Here is an 18626-nt window from a genome sequence, read left to right as displayed (position 1 = left end):
CTGGATTAGTAGAAGTCAGCTAATTAATAATTGTCAATGTTTAGAATTGATCGATCGTGATTCGTTAGCCCGTACTGATGCAATGAGTCTGAAAGGGAGAAAATGGTTGTTTGGTTTGGTTTGTTGGTTTGCCGGCCGGTTGGCCCCTACAAAATACTCCAACGCTCAAGTAAGTAAACGAGTAAAGAAATTCAGAGTATCAACAAGTTGATAGAGAAAAACATACTATGGCTCTGGGAAGAGCTGATTGATATATGGGAGGAGATGTCCTCATGTATGTGCTGTGCGTTTGTAAGTGATGGAACATAATAGCCGGCACTGGTTAAGGTACCCATGCAGTGGCAAAATACAGACGGGACCCTCATTAATGTGGATAAGATTCGTTATTAATGAGGATGAGATCTAAGGTGGGCGCGTGAAAATCCAGAAGTGGCCGTAATGATGTTGTTGCTAGGGGCTAGGATGGGATCGATATGAACTGATCAAATAGGCCGAGAGAATGGGGCTAGGTTGGCCTAGCTGGGATAGCTCTTAGCCCATTAACATTCTCTGGCATTTGACCTTCTCGTTATGCGAGCTGATCAGTTATAAGAGTTACAAGAGTCGCTGGGAGCCCGTTTGAAGTGTAGTTGAGAGCTCATTTGTGTAAAGCCCACTTGGTCCCGCGATCTAAGCTCGGGCTTTAGCAATGTGCGAGTTTGCTTCGACGAACACAGTTCGGGGTCTACTGGGTTTCATGCGGTTGGGCCTGCCTGTTGGGTCGAGCTCAGCCCATAAGGAGTAGAGCAGGGAATATAGGTGTCAAAAGGGCCGGCCCGGTCCAGCCCGAGTCGACCCACGGGCTTTTTAAACGGGCCGGGCCCGGGCCAGCCCGTGGGCTAGAGGGCCGGGCCAGCTCGTGGGCTAGAGGGCTGGGCCGAGCCCTTAGCCCACAGGGCCTAATGGGCCGGGCCCGGTGGGCTCGGCCCCCTTTTTTTTTTCTTTTTTTTTAAAATAATTTTTTTAAAAATAATACATATAATATATACATATATAAAATTTAATTTGTTTCTTTTTAAAATATTTTCTATCTTAATTCTTAAATTTTAAATATTATTTCATTATTTTATATGCCTTATAATTTTTCTTGTAAATTGATATGAAAAATAATGTACATATAAAAAGGAGAATGTTTATTTATAATTTAAATATATAAAAAAATTAATTTAAAAATTTTAAATAAATTAATTGATGGTTATTATTTATATATATTATGAAATTAATTTTTTAATATCCAATATCAATAATTACTAAATAATAACAAAATTAAAAAAAAAATGAGTAAGGGCCTTACTGGCCCATAAGAGCCCAACGGGCCACGGGCCGGGCCGGGCCGTGGGCCCAATTTCTTTGGCCCAGCCCGGCCCGTATGAACAGTAACGGGCTGGGCCGGGCGGCCCGCGGGCTGCCCGGCCCTTTTGACACCTCTAGCAGGGAATACTTGTAACATTAAGCCCCCCAGCTCGCAGTGTGATCTTCGGACTGGGAGTTGACGCGTACTAGTCATTCCAACTGTCAATCCATCTTTCAGTTTTTTGCCCAATCACTTTAAATCACACCGTTTCATGTAGCACGTCTTGTCTATGACGCATTTAGTGCTCACGTTTCCCCATTGCTAAGTATGATTGTTCCTGTGGAACTCATAAACTATCGTGTAGTCGATGGATGCGAAGCACTCCATAAGTCGTAGTGATCTGATGGTGGAGATTGATCGAGCCAAGAGATATAAATGGTAGGGAAAACCATTACTATTTCCCTCTTTACACTATTTTGAACTTTCTCGCTTTCCTTGTCTTCCTTTTTCCCTTGAGATATTCATGGCGACCAGGTCTTATGTTCGCAACCGTTTAGGCGCTGACCATTTTTGCCCGAGGCTTGCATCAAGTTCACGTCGACAAGAGACTCGGCGATTGGTAAGTTTCTTATGACTTTCGTCTATTTCTTTTGTTTAGTATGCCCATCGTCTGTTAGCCGTCGATGGTCCTTTTGGTCTTTCCGATTCTATCGGTATCGCTTCTGTTTTCTAGGGGGTTGATTCAAATTGGTTGGGTTTTTTTGTGGACTAAGCACAATTTTTATAAAATCTAAGGGTCTCATTTTAGTTTATTCAAAAGTTATGAAATTGGAACTGAGATAAAGAAAGACCACAGGGAGTATTGGTTTAGTATTGTGAATGTTTTTTGAAATTTTTGGAAAGATTAAGGGTTTAAGTGTAATTTTTGTGAAAATATGTGTTTAAATGGTTTATTTAGAAATCATGTGGGCCTTAATGTAATTAAGGTATTTTTGGGTTAAAGTGTACTTAGAGTATTATGGTTTGTGCTCAAATGAGGTTTTTAGAAAAGTGTGAGCCTAAAATGTTAGTTTTGTAAAATCTAGGGTCAAAATGCACTTTATGAAAGTAAAAGGGTTTCATATAAATATTGCATGGTTTTGAGCCCTAGAGTTGATTTGGGAAGAGTTTGGGTTTAAATGAAACTTTTAGAAAAAATGGGTCAAATGTGTAATTTCTAGAAGTTTAAGGGTCAACATGAGATTTTTAAGAATTTAAGGGTAAAGGTGTAATTCCTAGGAATCTAGGATTTAAGTGTAAATAAGGCTTGAATGGTCAACAACCCATAGTTTTATGTTTTATTTAACAAGGTCAATAACATATTATTTAGTGTTTTATTTGAGAAGGATGTCAAATTCGAGAGGAACCCGCAAACAAATGATCATTGAAAGCAACAAGTAAGGACTATCTAGGATGGGCGTTAGTGTGGTGCATTGCATGTGCATTTGCATTGTTTTAACATGGATCAGGTATGTGATTTGCATAAAGTCTCCAAACATTGATGTAAGTGGACTATTTTAAGAACTTGGAAGCACATTTTTTACACCAATTTAGGAACAAGGCTAGGATCCATAAATCTTTATTTTGAAGGTTGGACAAACAAACCAAGACTTGTGACATGCCGTGACGTTGAGTCCAAAGTTCAAGGTTGGAATAAAGGGCACCTAGATTGGATTTTCCAAGTAAGTGTGCATAGTTAGTGTAATCCTGAGGCAAGCAAAAAAAAAGAAAAAGTTGTTTTGCAGAGTTATTTATAGGAAATCAAGAAAACTGGGTCTTTACACAGTTTTTCAAGGATGTTCATGTTGCACATCTTCTATACTGTGCACTTATGTATACTCTACTAAGTAAATATACTCATTCATTTCCCCTTGTATTTTTAATAGTCATTGTAGGTTCGATAAAGACAAGACAATAATTGAGCTACTGTGTAAAGGTCAAAGAAGAAAAGGATCGAGGGGTAAGTGTTGTTGATTCGCACAAAGTTTAAAGGTATGACAATATCATGTATGTATAATTGGTTTTTCTTTGGAATGTAATTCTTAGCCTAAGGCTAGGTAATAGTCTTTTGTTTATGTTATGTATAAAAATACAAAAAAAATAAAGAATGATGGAAGCGCCATGTGGCAACCCGAGGGAGCGCCACATGGCGAGTCCCCCCCGGGTGACCAAAGTAGGCCACCTAGGGGAACGCTACCCCCGAGTGAGGGTCACTCAGGGGTAGTAAAAGAGCGCGCCCCTATGTAATATCCTAGTATTTTGAGAATAATAATAATTAATTTTATATTTAAAATATTTTGACATCAATTAGAGATCATAATTGAGAAAATTAATGGATTTAGAGTTAGTGGACTAACTTGAAAAAAAATAAAGGCTAGGTAAATGGGCTTAGAGTTAATGGGTTAGGCTAAGAAAATGGGCTTAGAGTTAGTGGGTTAAGTTGAAAAAAAATCAAAGGCTGAGTAAATGGACAAATTAGTAGGTTAAGAAAGTAGATTTAAAATTAATGAATTAAATAAAAAAATAATCTATTTAGAAGAAGATTTAGTGAAAAATAATTAAGGTGACAAAATAATTAAAGATAGTAGGTGAAATAATTGAGAAATGTTGGAGACAAAGTAGGGTGTGGATAAATAGTTAAAGATTATGAATGAGATTTAGTGAAAAATAATTAAGAAATATGACAAAATAATTAAAGATGATGGGTGAAATAATTGAGAAATATTAGAGACAAATTAAGGTGTGGACAAATAATCAAAGATAATGAGTGAAATAATTGAGAAACGTTGGAGATAAAGTAGGGTGTGGACAAATAATTAAAAATTATGAGTAAGATTTAGTGGAAAATAATTAAGAAAGTTGACAAAATAATTAAAGATGATGAGTGAAATATTGAGAAATGTGGGAGACAAAGTAAGGTATGGATAAATAATCAAAGATAATGGATGAAATAATTGAGAAATGTGGGAGACAAAGTAAAGTGTGAATAAATAATTAAAGATTTTTAGTGAGATTTAGTGAAAAATAATTAAGAAATGTGACAAAATAATTAAAGATAGTGGGACACTATAATTATGCTAAGCTTAACTCAACCATCTATAAATAGAGGAAACTTGAAAGGTTTGAGAACTTAGATTAGAAGGAGAAATGTTGTAAGAAAGAAAGATTTGAGAGTGAGAGAGAGATTGAAAAAAAAAAAAGAAAAAAAAATAGAGAGAGAAAAATACCAAGAAATTTTTAGAAAAATTCTATAGGTTGGGTTTAATAGTTTATGTGAAAATTTGTGGTAAAAGGCGTTGTTGGATATGCAAATCGAGATTTCATCACAATATTAAAGAATACCGAATCGCTCCGCGGAAATGTGAGTTATCTTTAAAAATTTCTTCAAAAATTTCAAAAATATGAGAATGATATTTTAGAATTTTTGATGATGAAATTAGAAGAGAAATGCTTGATTAGTATTTATTATGGATTTTTTGAGGCAATAGATGCTTGAAAATCAAAGAGAAAATGAGAAATAAATAGAACATGAATTCTGAAAATTATGAGAAAATTTATAGGGCATAGGAATATTGTTTTAGGAATTATTGAGAAGAGAAATTGAGAAAATCTTATGAGAAAGTATTTATTTCATAATCTTGAGGAAATAATAGGAAGAAATGAGAGAAATTTGAAAAATTAGAAACCTGATTTTCTTAAACAATTATGATGCTCAGGGTACGCCAAGGTTCATATTGAGTATAATTGGAAGTCCGACGCGAATTTTGAGGCAAAGTTATGTTAGGGGCAAAATTATCTTTTTACAAGGTAAGTGGTACTTCTTAACTAGATTTAATTTTATAGAAATGTTTGGTTTGTAAGTTGTTCGATCCAAAACTTGATTTTACATAAATGATTTTATCATGTTGTCATGACTTGATGTGAGTATGTCATGTAGATTGCATTTACATGTTTGATTTATAAAATATGCATTTGAGCATGATGAGATTCACGGCCATATGTTGCATGGGTTTGGGATTAGGTTCTGGCTTTGTTACTTTGCCAAGGGTGCACCCATACACCTCGGTCTAGCAGGGAGATTAAAAAAATGACGAGTAATCTTAAGGTGCAGTCGACCCAAACATGAGAGTTATGATGTTATGTGCATTGTATACATACCTGGGTTTTGCCCCTGGAATATTCAAAAGTTTCAGATGAAGATAGTAGCAGAAACGAGGATGAATGAGGCATGTAATGGCACTTAGCAAAGTGCATGATGAGTTGTATGATCAGTTGAACGTATGTTATGTTGCTCATGTATTCTACTACTTCGAATTCTGAATATTTTGAGAAATGATAATATAGAACCCTATTTAGGGTTAATGTTAGTTGAGAATTTATGTTATGTATTAAGTTATGTTGAGAAATTTATGTTCCCGTGATGTAAGAACTGATTTATGATTAATGTTATGATGTTAGGTTCGATTCTAGTTTCCGCATTTAATGTTTATGATGATTCTCCTTGGGAATAAATGAATGGAAATTTTGGAATGGATAAGAACAATAATATGGTTTAGTCTTAGTTTTAGTAGTATATATAAAAAAAAAATTATCCCAGAATTGTCCTGAGTTATAACGCGCTTGGGAAACGGGGCGTTGCACCCCACGTGACACTTGGCGGGCACGCCAGGCACACTCCCCAGCGTGCGCTGCCAGGCAGCACGCGCCTACCTGGTGGGGGCCGCGCCCCTGCCCACTCAGGGCAGCCTCCCCCCCCTCCCGAGTGAGGGTCACTTGGGGGGAGGTCGTGCCCTAGCGCGCGGCTCAACTTCCCGCGCGTGCGGCCCTGAGCGTACCTCCGTGCATGCACACGCGACCGCCCGCGAGCGACTAATTTTCACTCGGCCCCATGCACTCGCGCGCACGGCCCTTCATGCTCTCTTTCCCCGCGCTCACACATACCCCTGAGTGAGGGTCACTGGGGGCACCACACTCACCCCTGCATGCCTCCTATTCTTGCGCCAACGCCTCCAAGAGAATCGGCCTAAAATTACTCCTGCGAGACTCGGTCAATGCCTCTCCGAGATTCTTGCCGTGAAACTCGGGACACGCGACATATGGATACCCGTCTTGTTGCTATAAATAGGAGGTCTCTTTCCTTCATTTGGTATGCAACCTCTCTCTCTCGTACTTACTTTTTGTCTTCAAGCATTTCACTTCTACGAGGGACTAACTTAAGCATCAGAGGGTCCACGCGGGGATTCTCACCCGCGCCCCTAATCGATTTTCTTTCCAGCAAGTCACCCATCACTGTCGTGACCCCCGAGAGACTCATCCATCGCTCTCAAACTAGCCAAGGGGCTCACCCATCACTATCGTGACCCCCGAGAGACTCATCCATAGCTACCGTGACCCCCGAAAGACTCATCCATCGTTGCCGTGACCCCCCGAGAGACTTATCTATCGCTGTCACTCCACCTAGGAGACTTACCCATCTCTCCCAATAATTACTCATCGTTTGGACAATCCACACGTCACCCATGGCTCGAATGAGTCATCCATCCCTCGAGTGAGTCATCCATCGCTCAGATACACCACACAAGAGTCATCTATCGCTCGGATCAGCCACACGAGGGTCATCCATCGACAGTTTCCCCTTTTACAAATTTATTGTTGTAACCGTGTAATAACAATTGGCGCCGTCTGTGGGAAACGCAAACAAAAAGCTATAGAACTATTCCATCACTATGGTTCAAACCCGAAGTAATCATCAGAGTCTCTCCCGGGGTGCCCAATCACCTCGACGAGAGACCCTCGTTCAAGCAGAAGAACAACATCCATCTACTCATGAAGGCCCACTACCCCTCACCCATTAATCTCCTCGGGAGGGTCACCCATTCCTCACTTACCAGCAGCAGCCTCTTCCAGAGCCCTCTCATCCATTGGGGGTGCAACTTTAAGTGCCGTCCCTTACTGCCTCACATGTTCTCTCAGGACCCTACCTAGGGATACAAGTCCCGTTTGTCGTTCCTTAGGCGGAGTATGAGTCTCTATGACAACAACATGCTGAAGGAATGCATGCTCTTCGAGAAATGGCGGGTATCTTGTAAAGTTTGGTTCCTCACGGGATAATCCCAGAAGCATTAAGAAAGTTTATGCCAGAGACAATTCCCTCCCACAGGGCACGTCAGGAGGTACTGGGGGATGGCTCCTACCTAGAAGTGAGCCCTAAAACTCATGGTTAACATTTCCATATTCGAAATGATCCAGCGAGATCCCCTTTAAGAGGAACTTATAGCCAGACTTCTTCCCAGCGAGAAAAATGAGGAGGAACTGATCGTCGAAAGACTGAAAGGCAGAGTCCACAAAGAGGAAGATACTCTGAAACGGTAGCCAGCACTCCGATGGAAAGAGATCGGGATTCTAAACCCACAACCCAACAGAGAGATGGGCCTGATGACAACCCTACCGCATTTAGTGCACGGGAGACAGCTGACATGAAAAAAATGATAGAGCGGGTTTTGCAACAGAATAAGTTATTACCTGCTCGCGAGGAACAATCTCGAGGAAAAGTACCATTCGTGGCAGAAGTAATAGAGAAACCTTTGTCGAGAAAGTTAAATCCTTATTCAGGCGAAGACGACCCTTATGATCACGTGCAAAATTACGAATCTTTAATGATGCTTCATGGATGAGACGATGAGATAATATGCAGGGCATTCCCCTTAACCTTAATTGGGCACGCTCGGGCCTGGTTTAATGGTTTACCCGAAGCATCCATTTCTTCATTCGAACAGCTAAAAACAGAGTTCATTAAGGCATTCATTATTAACAGTCAGAGAAAGAAATATGTGACATATCTGCTTAGCATTCGACAAGGGAATAAAGAAACCCTACGCCATTACGTGGATAGATTTCGGAATGCCACACTTGAGATCTGTAATTTACCGATTGAAATGGCAGTGTCTGCTATGTTCCAAGGAACACGACTAACCCCTTTGCAAGAATCATTGTCTCTAGACCCTCCGACATCTCTGGCAGACCTATTTGTCAGGGCTAATAAGTACATACTCCATATGGAGATGATGAGAACGGTAGGGGGAAATGAAGATGGGGAGCAGAAAAGAAAGGAGCGAGATATTGAAGAAGACTTTAATCGGCGACAAGAGAGGACCCGAAGACTGGATGATGTCAAGCCCCAGTTCAATCATTATACCCGGCTCACCCAACCTCGGTCTACCATATTGGCAGCCATAGAAGGATCAAGCCTAATCAGACTTTTGAAAAAGGTGGATCGACCTATAGGAAAGAATCAGGATGAGTACTGTCGATACCATAGGAATCGTGGCCATTCCACTGATCAATGTAGGGAGTTAAAAATTCAAATTGAGATGTTTATCTGAGAAGGGTGTTAGGCTAATTCGCAAACATACGAATCGTACAAGTAATATAATGAATGAGTAGAGTATCGATCCCACGAGGATTGGATTAATTATCAAAATTAGATTAACTTTAATATTATTTAAACTATAAAAAGAGATGAATTTGAATAAATTAAAATAATGAAAACTAAAATTAAACACAATTAAAAATAACTTAACTTAGATAAAATGGAGGCAACTAGGGTATTTCAAATCCACTTATTAATCCCTCTTAATTTTCAATCAATTGGATTTCTATCAATTCAATGGGATGAATATCTAAATTGGTTAGTTTCTTTCCCAAGATTTACTAACCTAATTAAATCTCAATTTGTTAATAATCAACCTATTTCCCAATAGTTATAACAAACTGAAATTCATTGTTAAGTTCTAATTCATTATCCCTCATAAGATTCAAGTATCTAATCCCTTATCAACTATCTATTTTATAAAATTTATTACTTCAACCTATTACAAAAATCACCTCTTGATCTCAAATCATAATACAAAATTAATTAAATGATAGTTAAATCACTTAATTACATTAAGAACAAGTAATAAATAATTGAAATCATGGAAAGAAACCCAATTAATAAAAATCAAGAATTAATAACAAGCTTCATCTCAAACCCTAGTTAAATAAAATTAGTTCATGATCAAATTAATGAAAACCCAGAATAGCAGTAGTTGAAAAGAAAATAAGAGCTCCCTGTGCGCTGCTTTAATACAAAATATGTATATATATTGTGTGCGCAGCGACTTTCTCCAATCTTCAACGCCTTCTGTGCGCCTCCAATTTCTTCAATTGCGTCCACTGCGCCACTGAGTCTCACCAAAATCTTCAATTTCTTGTGCGACACCAGCCTTCTCCTTCCAATTCCATGTTCCTCCGTTATTATATAATATATATAATAAAGTATGATGCTGCCGCTGCCATCCTTGCTTCCAATTTCTGCCGCGCAACAACCTCCAATTTTTCTCCCCAAGTGCCCTTATTTTATTTATATATATATATATATATATATGATGCATATGGCAGCCCTAATCCCTCCTTTTTAATCTCACGCCATTGCCACATTATTATATATATAAATAATATAATATAATATAATATATAATATAATACATATATATAAATATTGTAATTTAATATATAGTATAATATATAATATCTAATATACTATTAATTATAATAACTTTGATTATATTATAATAATAATAATTATATAAAAGATTTATTTTAAAATTAACTTTATAATTTTTTTTTATTTTCTTTTTACGCCCAAATCTTCGAAATAATATCCTTTGCTGAGTTCCTACAAAAAGAGATTAAAATGATGTAAAATCCATATAAACACATTTTATGTAAGAAAAATCACATAAGGTTAAGATAAAAAATAGATAAAAATATGCATACAATGAAGCCCTATCAAAGGGCACTTACAAAGATATGTACGAGAAGAAGAGGAAAACAACAGGGAGCCACAAAGAAGGGAAGAGAGGCCTGAAACACAAGAAATATATAATCCAAGACAACAAGAGAGAGGAAGTGACTACAGACAAAATCTCCCTCTGGATAATGAACCAACACATCATGTTATACATGTCATTTCGAGCGACGAAACCTTGGCTGGTGATAGCTTCTCTTCTCGAAAAGTCTATGCCCGTTTGACCTACCAGGTCAATTCGATAATGGAGGTTAGAGAAAATGAAGAGCCCATTATATTCACACCTGCCGACAGAGGAGATATAATCATTCCACATGATGACCCGATGGTAATCTCAGCTATCATTGCAAAGCACCCAATTGAGAAAATTTTGATAGACAGTGGTAGCTCAGTTAACCTCATTTATTGGAATTGTTTCAAGCAAATGCATATTTCACAAGATCGATTGAAAAATATCTCTTCCCCTTTATATAGTTTTACTGAGCAGCCTGTCTCGATGGCTGGTTCAATTCAGTTGCCAGTCACATTGGGCTCTGATCCTCAGAGAACAACACGCCAGGCCTGCTTTATGGTGGTTAAAGCCTCATCAACAACATACAATCGAATTTTTGGTCGTTTCTTACTCAACGACATGAGAGCCGTAGTCTCTTTCTGCTATCTATTGATGAAATTTCCTACACCCCAAGGAGTAGGACAAGTCCGAGGGGATCAACGGAAGGCTCGCACGTGCTATGTTGCATCTACAAAAGGGAAACAGAGTGAAGAGACTTTATTGACTGCCAAGCAAACTATGCAAGATTAAGTTGTATTATTCCCTTTATTTGAATCGTAATAATGTGAGTCCAAAATGGTGTTGTGGACGTAGGCACATTTGGCTGAACCACATCAAAATGCTTGTACTCACTTCTGCGAATAAATTATCATTATAGCGTCCATTATTAAACACCATATTCCATCAAGGTTCCTTTTCAAACGAAGACCTATTGCCCCGCGCATGGCCCGACAATTGGGAGAAAGTTAAAAGCCCGTTACCTTCCTTATAGCTCGGTAACGAGGGAGATAACAAGCCCATTGTCTCACACGTAGTCCGACAATAGGGGAAAAATAAGACGTTGTTGCTCATAGCCCGGCAACGAGGTGAAAGCTAAATGTTCATTTTCCTACGGATAGCATGACAATGAGGAGAAAACTAAAAGCCCATTACCTTGCTCACAGCCCGGCATGGAGGTGAAAACGAAAAGCTCATTACCTCGCGCATAACCCGGTAATGAAGTGAAAACTAAAAGCCCATTGCCTTGCTTATAGCTCGGCAACGAGGGAGATAACAAGCCCATTATCCCGCGCGTAGTCCGACAATAGGAAAAAAATAAGACATTGTCCCGCACATGGCTTGACAATGGGGTGAAAATAAAATTACTGTCCTGCAAAAAGTCTGATAGAAATGAGCTATAATATTTGTTACCTCGTGAGCGACCTACACTGCTTCGCCTGGTGACCTAATTGCGGACGTAGGCATTATGCCGAACTGTAAAAATAAAATATTTATGCTATTTAATTGCGGACGTAGGTATCATGTCGAACAGTAAAAATAAAATATTACAAACTTATACACTGCGCTCATAATACCAGCGAGCATGTACACCTGAAGCTAGAGAGCCACACCATTGTAACAAAAAAGCTCATTGCCTCGCTCACAACCTGGTGATGAGGAGGCAAGAACATCCCATTGCCTCGCAAGTAGCCTGACAACGAGAAGACATGGAACCGTTATCCTGCGATACATCAAGAGAGTATAATTTCAACGGCCCCACAAGTGACTTACACTGTTGCGCTTAGGATCCAAATGGTGCAATAGCTGCTACTCTGCAAGAAGATATGTCATATTTATCATTTTGCAAGTAATTCGACAAACCAGAAAATGGAGTGACAATCATCACGAACACCCTTGGATTCAAAGAAAATTCCTCAATATGCCAATTCATCTCTCGGCAACATGTAGATACATATACGATCCAGTAATGATATGGTCACTCTTGACTTGATTTGAAGATCTTTCTGAGTCCCCATCACCTTGAGAACTGGGAGCGTGTGAAGAAATCGTGTTTATACCCCTAGAAGATGAAGAACTGAATGCATGGACCACAACTGCAAGGGCAGGAGCTTTAGCATATCATTCGAAGACTTTGCCACATCTACTTGAAGCCATCGCGCTTATGAGGAGTTGAAATATGAAAATGCCAGAGCCACAAATAACATAGAAGAATTGTTGAAACAATGGCTAAATGAGAAGCTCAAGCCTTCTTTTCTAAAGGGCACACAGGGAGCAGAATGCCAAAAATAGCTACGAAAGACGTAAAGGAGGAGATTGCTACAAAGGAGGAAAAATAACCTCTTAAAAATATGGCAGTGTTGCAGGCAGAATACTCTTCCTCCCGAGAGACTTGAAGATGGAAGAGACAGATACGGAAAGAATCTTCTTCTCAAAATAAGAGTGGTCTCCTGAAAATAGATTTACAGCATAAGCAAAATACTCTTCCTCTCGGGACTCCCGACAGAAAGAGTAGGGAGCAATTGTTATGTATAAAAATACAAGAAAATAAGGAATGATGGAAGTGCCACGTGGCAGCCCGAGGAAGCGCCACGTGGCGAGTCCCCCCCCCCCAGGTGACCAAAGTAGGCCACCTAGGGGAACGCTACCCCCGAGTGAGGGTCAATCGGGGGTAGCAAAAGGGCGCGCCCCCAAGTGACACTTGGCGGGCGCGCCAGGGCAGCCCTCAGCGTGCGCAGCCGCATGCGCTGCCAGGCAGCACGCAGCTGCCTGGTGGGGGCCGCGCCCCTGCCCGTTCAGGGCACCCCCCCCGAGTGAGGGTCACTCGGGGGAGGCCGCGCCCTAGCGAGCGACCCTGCGCGCACCCTGCGCATGCACACGCGACCGCCCGTGCGCGGCCAATTTTCACCCGGCTCCGTGCACCCGTGCAACACGGCCCCTCGTGCTTTCTTTCCTCGCGTTCACACATACCTCTGAGGGTCACCCAGGGCACCATACTCACCCCTACATGCCTCCTATTCTTGCGCCAGCGCCTCCAAGAGAATCGGCCTAAAACTACTCCCGCGAGACTCGGTTAATGCCTCTCCGAGATTCTTGCCGTGAAACTCAGGACATGCGACACATGGATGCCCGTCTTGTTACTATAAATATGAGGTCTCTTTCCCTCATTTGGTATGCAACCTCTCACTCTCGTACTTACTTTTTGTTTTCAAGCATTTCACTTCTACGAGGGACTAACTTAAGCATCGGAGGGTCCACGCGAGGATTCTCACCCGCGGCCCTAATCGATTTTCTTTCCAGCAAGTCACCCAATGCTGTCGTGACCCCCGAGAGACTCATCCATCGCTCTCAAACTAGCCAGGGGGCTCACCCATCGTTGTCGTGACCCTTGAGAGACTCATCCATCGCTACCGTGACCCCCGAGAGACTCATCCATCGTTGCCGTGACCACTCGAGAGACTTATCCATCGCTGTCACTCCACCTCGGGAGACTCACCAATCTTTCCCAATAATTACTCATCGTTTGGACAATCCACACGTCATCTATGGCCTGAAGGAGTCATCCATCGCTTAGATACACCACACGAGAGTCATCCATCGCTCGGATCAGCCACACGAGGGTCATCCATCGACAGTTTCCCCTTTTACAAATTTATTGTTGTAACTGTGTAACAATAGTTTATTTAGAAGAACATATATGTAGTATGAGCTGAAGGCTTGATTGATATTTGATGTTATTTATGTTTGCCTTAGGTTTTCAAGGTTCTATAATATGTCATCAATCAATTTTGATTATATGGTGGATATACTATTACATGCTTAGGTACACATGAAATTATGGAATTTACACAAGTGCAAAAGATAGAAACCTCACATTCGCTTAAGTGAGATATGCCAATGAAGTATTCACTGGGAATGGTTTCATACTTTTACAAAGTTTTTCTTTAGCTTGGTGAATAGGTATGATGACCCTGCCCTTGGAGATCTCGACTGAGGGAACCAAGGGAGAAGTGTCAGGAAGAAAGGTACTTGTTGAGTCATAGAAGGAAAACACCACAATCATCCCATAATCGACATCAAGGATATATATACAAAAGTGAACATCAAGTACTATCATATACAATGGGATCATACACCCATAACATCTCAAAAGAAAATAACACATGGTCCTCAAAGGAACAAAACATCTACTGGTAGGCACCATGCCAAAATCCCCCAAGGACCTTTTAGTTGGAACAACTCTATACATATTTAGACATTGGACCCCACATTGCTAGGCTCTTCATTTTCTTTAGAATTGCCTCTACTTGGAATATTGCAGGCACAAGGCTTAGAAAATATAATAAAATGAAAAGGTAACAAGAGTACCAAGGATTGAATCATAGATAATAACGAGTATCCTCACTCATACACTTATAGAAGAGAGTAACCAAATCATATGCACCATAACCATGTAACAACATGCACCCATGATATGCTAGAGTTAAGCCACAAATGAACATGTATAAAGAATAAGGTGCATGTACCCACAACTTTACTATAACCATAACCATAACCATATCAAGGGATTGAAGTCTCACACGAGTCGGACATTACAATCCACTTGAGCTTTCGACTTAATGTCATAAAAGAGTTCGAAGTCCCACACGAGTCTAACATTACAACCCACTCGAACTTCCAGCTTAATGCTATAGGGATATATCCCGACAGATCTCGTTCGCAGATTGCATCAAGTCTCATATATATGCTTGCACATATCTATATATATATATATATATTTACTTAATATTTTAATTTAATTTAATCCCCCATTTTTAGCCCATTTTAGAGATTTAAATCTCACATTTGCATTTAATTTTTTTAAATTTGATGGCCATTTACCTTGCATTCCAGCAAACATTTGCTCTCTCTCTCTCTATATATATGGGTTTTGTTGGCCATCATATTTTCTTTTTATTTTTTTGTATTTTTATTTAATATTTTGGTTAAGTTTTACTTAATTTAAATTAATTAGGTTATAATTAACGACATTCATTCAAGCGAAAAATACAAACTATAAGAATGCCTAAAAATATTTATAAGTCATAAAAAATTTAACTTTTGTAGAAATAACCAAAGCCACAAAAAATATACACCCAATTTAGCTTAGAATTTTTAAATAAAATAATACTAGTTAGTGGTGTTTCATAATCTTAAATAAATGGGAGGACTAAGTCCGTCACTGGAATACAAAATGAAGCCGAAGCCGAAGGCCTATATTAGTCGGTGGGCGCCATCCACGTATTGTGCTTAGTCGGTGGGCGCCATACACGTATTTAGCTGTGACTGTGAGCCTTGGTTTCGCAATTGGCGGTGATCCACATAAAAGATTCATAATGCCAACAATAGACAGTTGTAAATGCTAAATTTCCTCCAGCCTTAAAGCACGCCCGCCCGCACCGCCAAAAAGAAGAAGAAGAAGAGAAGGAGAAAAAGAAAAAGAAATCAATCTGCTTCTTCTGTTGACTCTCATTCTTTGCTCAACATCTGGGTTTTCTCTCTTTCTTCTCCGATTCTGCAGGTCCGTGGAACGAATCTTGTACTGCAATGTCGATCCAGACAAATGGCGTGGAACTCTCCAACCCAAAGCCCTTTAAGATCTTCATCGGCTACGATCCGCGCGAGGACCTCGCCTACGAGGTCTGCCGCCACTCCATCTTCAAGCGGTCTTCCGTTCCCGTCGAAGTTGTTCCCATTAAGCAATCCGAGCTCCGCCAAAATGGGCTCTACTGGCGAGAACGAGGAAAGCTCGAGAGCACCGAGTTCTCCTTTTCCCGGTTCTTGACGCCCCGACTCGCCAACTACGAGGGCTGGGCAATGTTCGTCGACTGCGATTTCCTCTACTTGGCCGACATCAAGGAATTGATCCAATTGATCGACGACAAGTACGCCGTGATGTGCGTTCAGCACGATTACGCTCCCAAAGAGACCACGAAGATGGATGGGGCGGTGCAAACTGTGTATCCCAGGAAGAACTGGTCGTCGATGGTGCTGTACAATTGCGGCCACCAGAAGAACCGGCAGCTGACCCCGGAAATTGTGAATTCCGAGTCCGGCGCTTTCCTCCACCGGTTCCAGTGGCTGGAGGATCACGAGATTGGGGAAATCCCCTTTGTCTGGAACTTCCTTGTGGGGCATAACAAGGTTGTGGAAGGAGATCCGAGTACTTTTCCCAAGGCGATTCACTATACTCTTGGAGGGCCGTGGTTTGAGAATTGGAAAAACTGCGAGTTTGCAGACCTCTGGATCAAGGAAATGGAGGACCATAATGCGAACAAGGTGTTCGATAAAAAGGTCGAATAGGTAATTTGCACGTTTGCTCCTCAATGTTGTTCTGTATTCATCCAAGATTTGTTGGCAACCTTTTAGTTGTTGGATAGGCATTACGGCTACGCTATTCTGCCATATGGATGTAAGCTACTTCTTGGGTTTCTATTGGTTCTACATTCAATTCTGATTCAATAGCCTAAGTAATTTGTTCACCAGTATTATGACTAAGGAAATAACAACCAGAATTTATTTTGTACTATGTTAGTTAATGTGTATAATTTTGCTCATTTTGAATGTGAACTCCTCTCTGTCTCTACACATTTTAGTTAATGATTTTATCCCCTTAGTTTTTTGTATTTTGTCAATCTTGGTACATTTTGTTGTTCATTTCCGGAATATCATATACTTTCTTTACCCACGGAACAATCACTTGTATATAAGGCCAATTGTATATAAGGTACATTTTTTCAATCTTAGTTAGTTAAGGTTCAGTGCCCCTAACTTAGGTGCTGGTCAGGCAGTCTCGGAAGGATCCACAACTTGGGAATACTTACCCGAGTTGCTCAGTCAGTTTTCACGAGCTACTGTATTACTTTAGGTTCTTGAGGACCCCAAGAATAATTTCTAGGGATGGGGAATGTTATGACCCCAAGGGTAATTTTGAAATTTTCCTTGTAATAACTGTAGCTACATGGCCACTTGTGTAACTAGTTGTTAGAAGCGTTCCCCACGGTTGTGATGTGAACCAGTGGAAGGGCCTATATAAGGCCAATTGGTGGAGGACGGAGTTATCTTGGTGAATGAAAACTCTTTCCCTCTTGAATTCTCTTCTTTCTCCCTTTTCCCTCCAAAAACTCCTCTCTCTCTCTCTCTCTCTCTATCTCCCAATTCTTTTAATTCATTAACCATTCAAGTCTCAACCGAGAGACTTGACAAGCTAGTAGAGGATCGTTTTTGTAGGGATTCTTACTCGTTTTGCAAAACAAATATTTTCTATAACTCGAATTCGTCACCTTGTAATTTCAAAAATGTAACCTTAGGGCATTGCTATCAGGACTTGCAAGTGCTATCAATTGTTAGGATGGAAGCAAATAACTTAAATTTGCAATGCATCAAATATTTGATAAAAATATGCTCAATGGCATTAGCCAGCAAATATAAGTACACACCAAATTCTATGTATATTTAGCTTATGCTAGCTCATATGGATTGACGAAAACCAGATCTAGGTTTCCTCAAAGATGATGTCCCTTCATCTTTGAAGAAACTTAGATTTGAGTTTCGGCTTTGAATACTATGAAACATAGAAGAAACGAAAGCTAGTTTGACGAAACAAAACCCAGATTTGGGTTTTTTTGGTCTAGGCTTCGTTTTGTCTTCAAAAATGATTGAAGATGAATCTACCTAGATCTAGATCTTCCGTTCATTCCCAAATCGAACCCAAATTTGGGATATGTTCGATTTCGTTCCTTCTTCATTCATTCATTTTGATTCAATCTAGGTGTTTAATTTATTTTCTTGTTTGGGTTCGATTTCATTCATTGTGTTTAATCTTAGTGTTTCATTTGTTGGTTCATTCTTTGTTTCTCATTGGTTGCCATGTTAGCTAGCGAGCAATAAAAAATGAGAGAGAGAAAGAGAGGGAAATTGTAATACAGGTAGTGCTAAAATAGTCTTTTTGCCCTTTTTTTTTTTTTTTAATAACAATGGAGGTTAGTGTCGTTTATGAAAGCATAAGATTGGTTAGTTTAATTTTATCGATCCCTTTAAGGGTTGTTTTTGAAATTTGCCCTAAAAACATTATTATCCAATGGGAAATTGGAGAAAACACAGTTAGCTCTGGAAACAACCCTAAAGCACCACTTTAACCAGAGTAATGTAAAGTCTTAACATGGAAGATCACCAAAACCCCTTGAACAAAAAAAAAAAACAAGGAAAGCCCCATGAAATTGATGCCACTCAAACTGATCACAACTAAAGTCCACCAATTAGGAGGAAACAACGAAAGTTATTGTAATTTTTGATAAATTTAAAATAGTTGTTATTTT

General features: G+C 39.8%; 1 protein-coding gene across 1 annotated transcript; it reads left to right on the top strand.

Annotated features, from left to right (window-relative positions):
• The first annotated feature begins 15633 nt into the window (after positions 1-15633).
• LOC127789749 (protein CDI-like) lies at positions 15634-16837 on the top strand. Its single transcript, XM_052318705.1, has one exon. It carries the CDS (start codon positions 15856-15858, stop codon positions 16609-16611), a length of 756 nt encoding a protein of 251 aa, XP_052174665.1. The 5' UTR covers positions 15634-15855; the 3' UTR covers positions 16612-16837.
• The last annotated feature ends 1789 nt before the right edge of the window (positions 16838-18626 follow it).

Source organism: Diospyros lotus, chromosome 14 (genome assembly GCF_014633365.1).
Source record: "Diospyros lotus cultivar Yz01 chromosome 14, ASM1463336v1, whole genome shotgun sequence".
Classification (NCBI taxonomy): domain Eukaryota; kingdom Viridiplantae; phylum Streptophyta; class Magnoliopsida; order Ericales; family Ebenaceae; genus Diospyros; species Diospyros lotus.
Note: the sequence above shows the minus strand (reverse complement) of the source record. Positions and strands in the feature narration are given on the sequence as shown.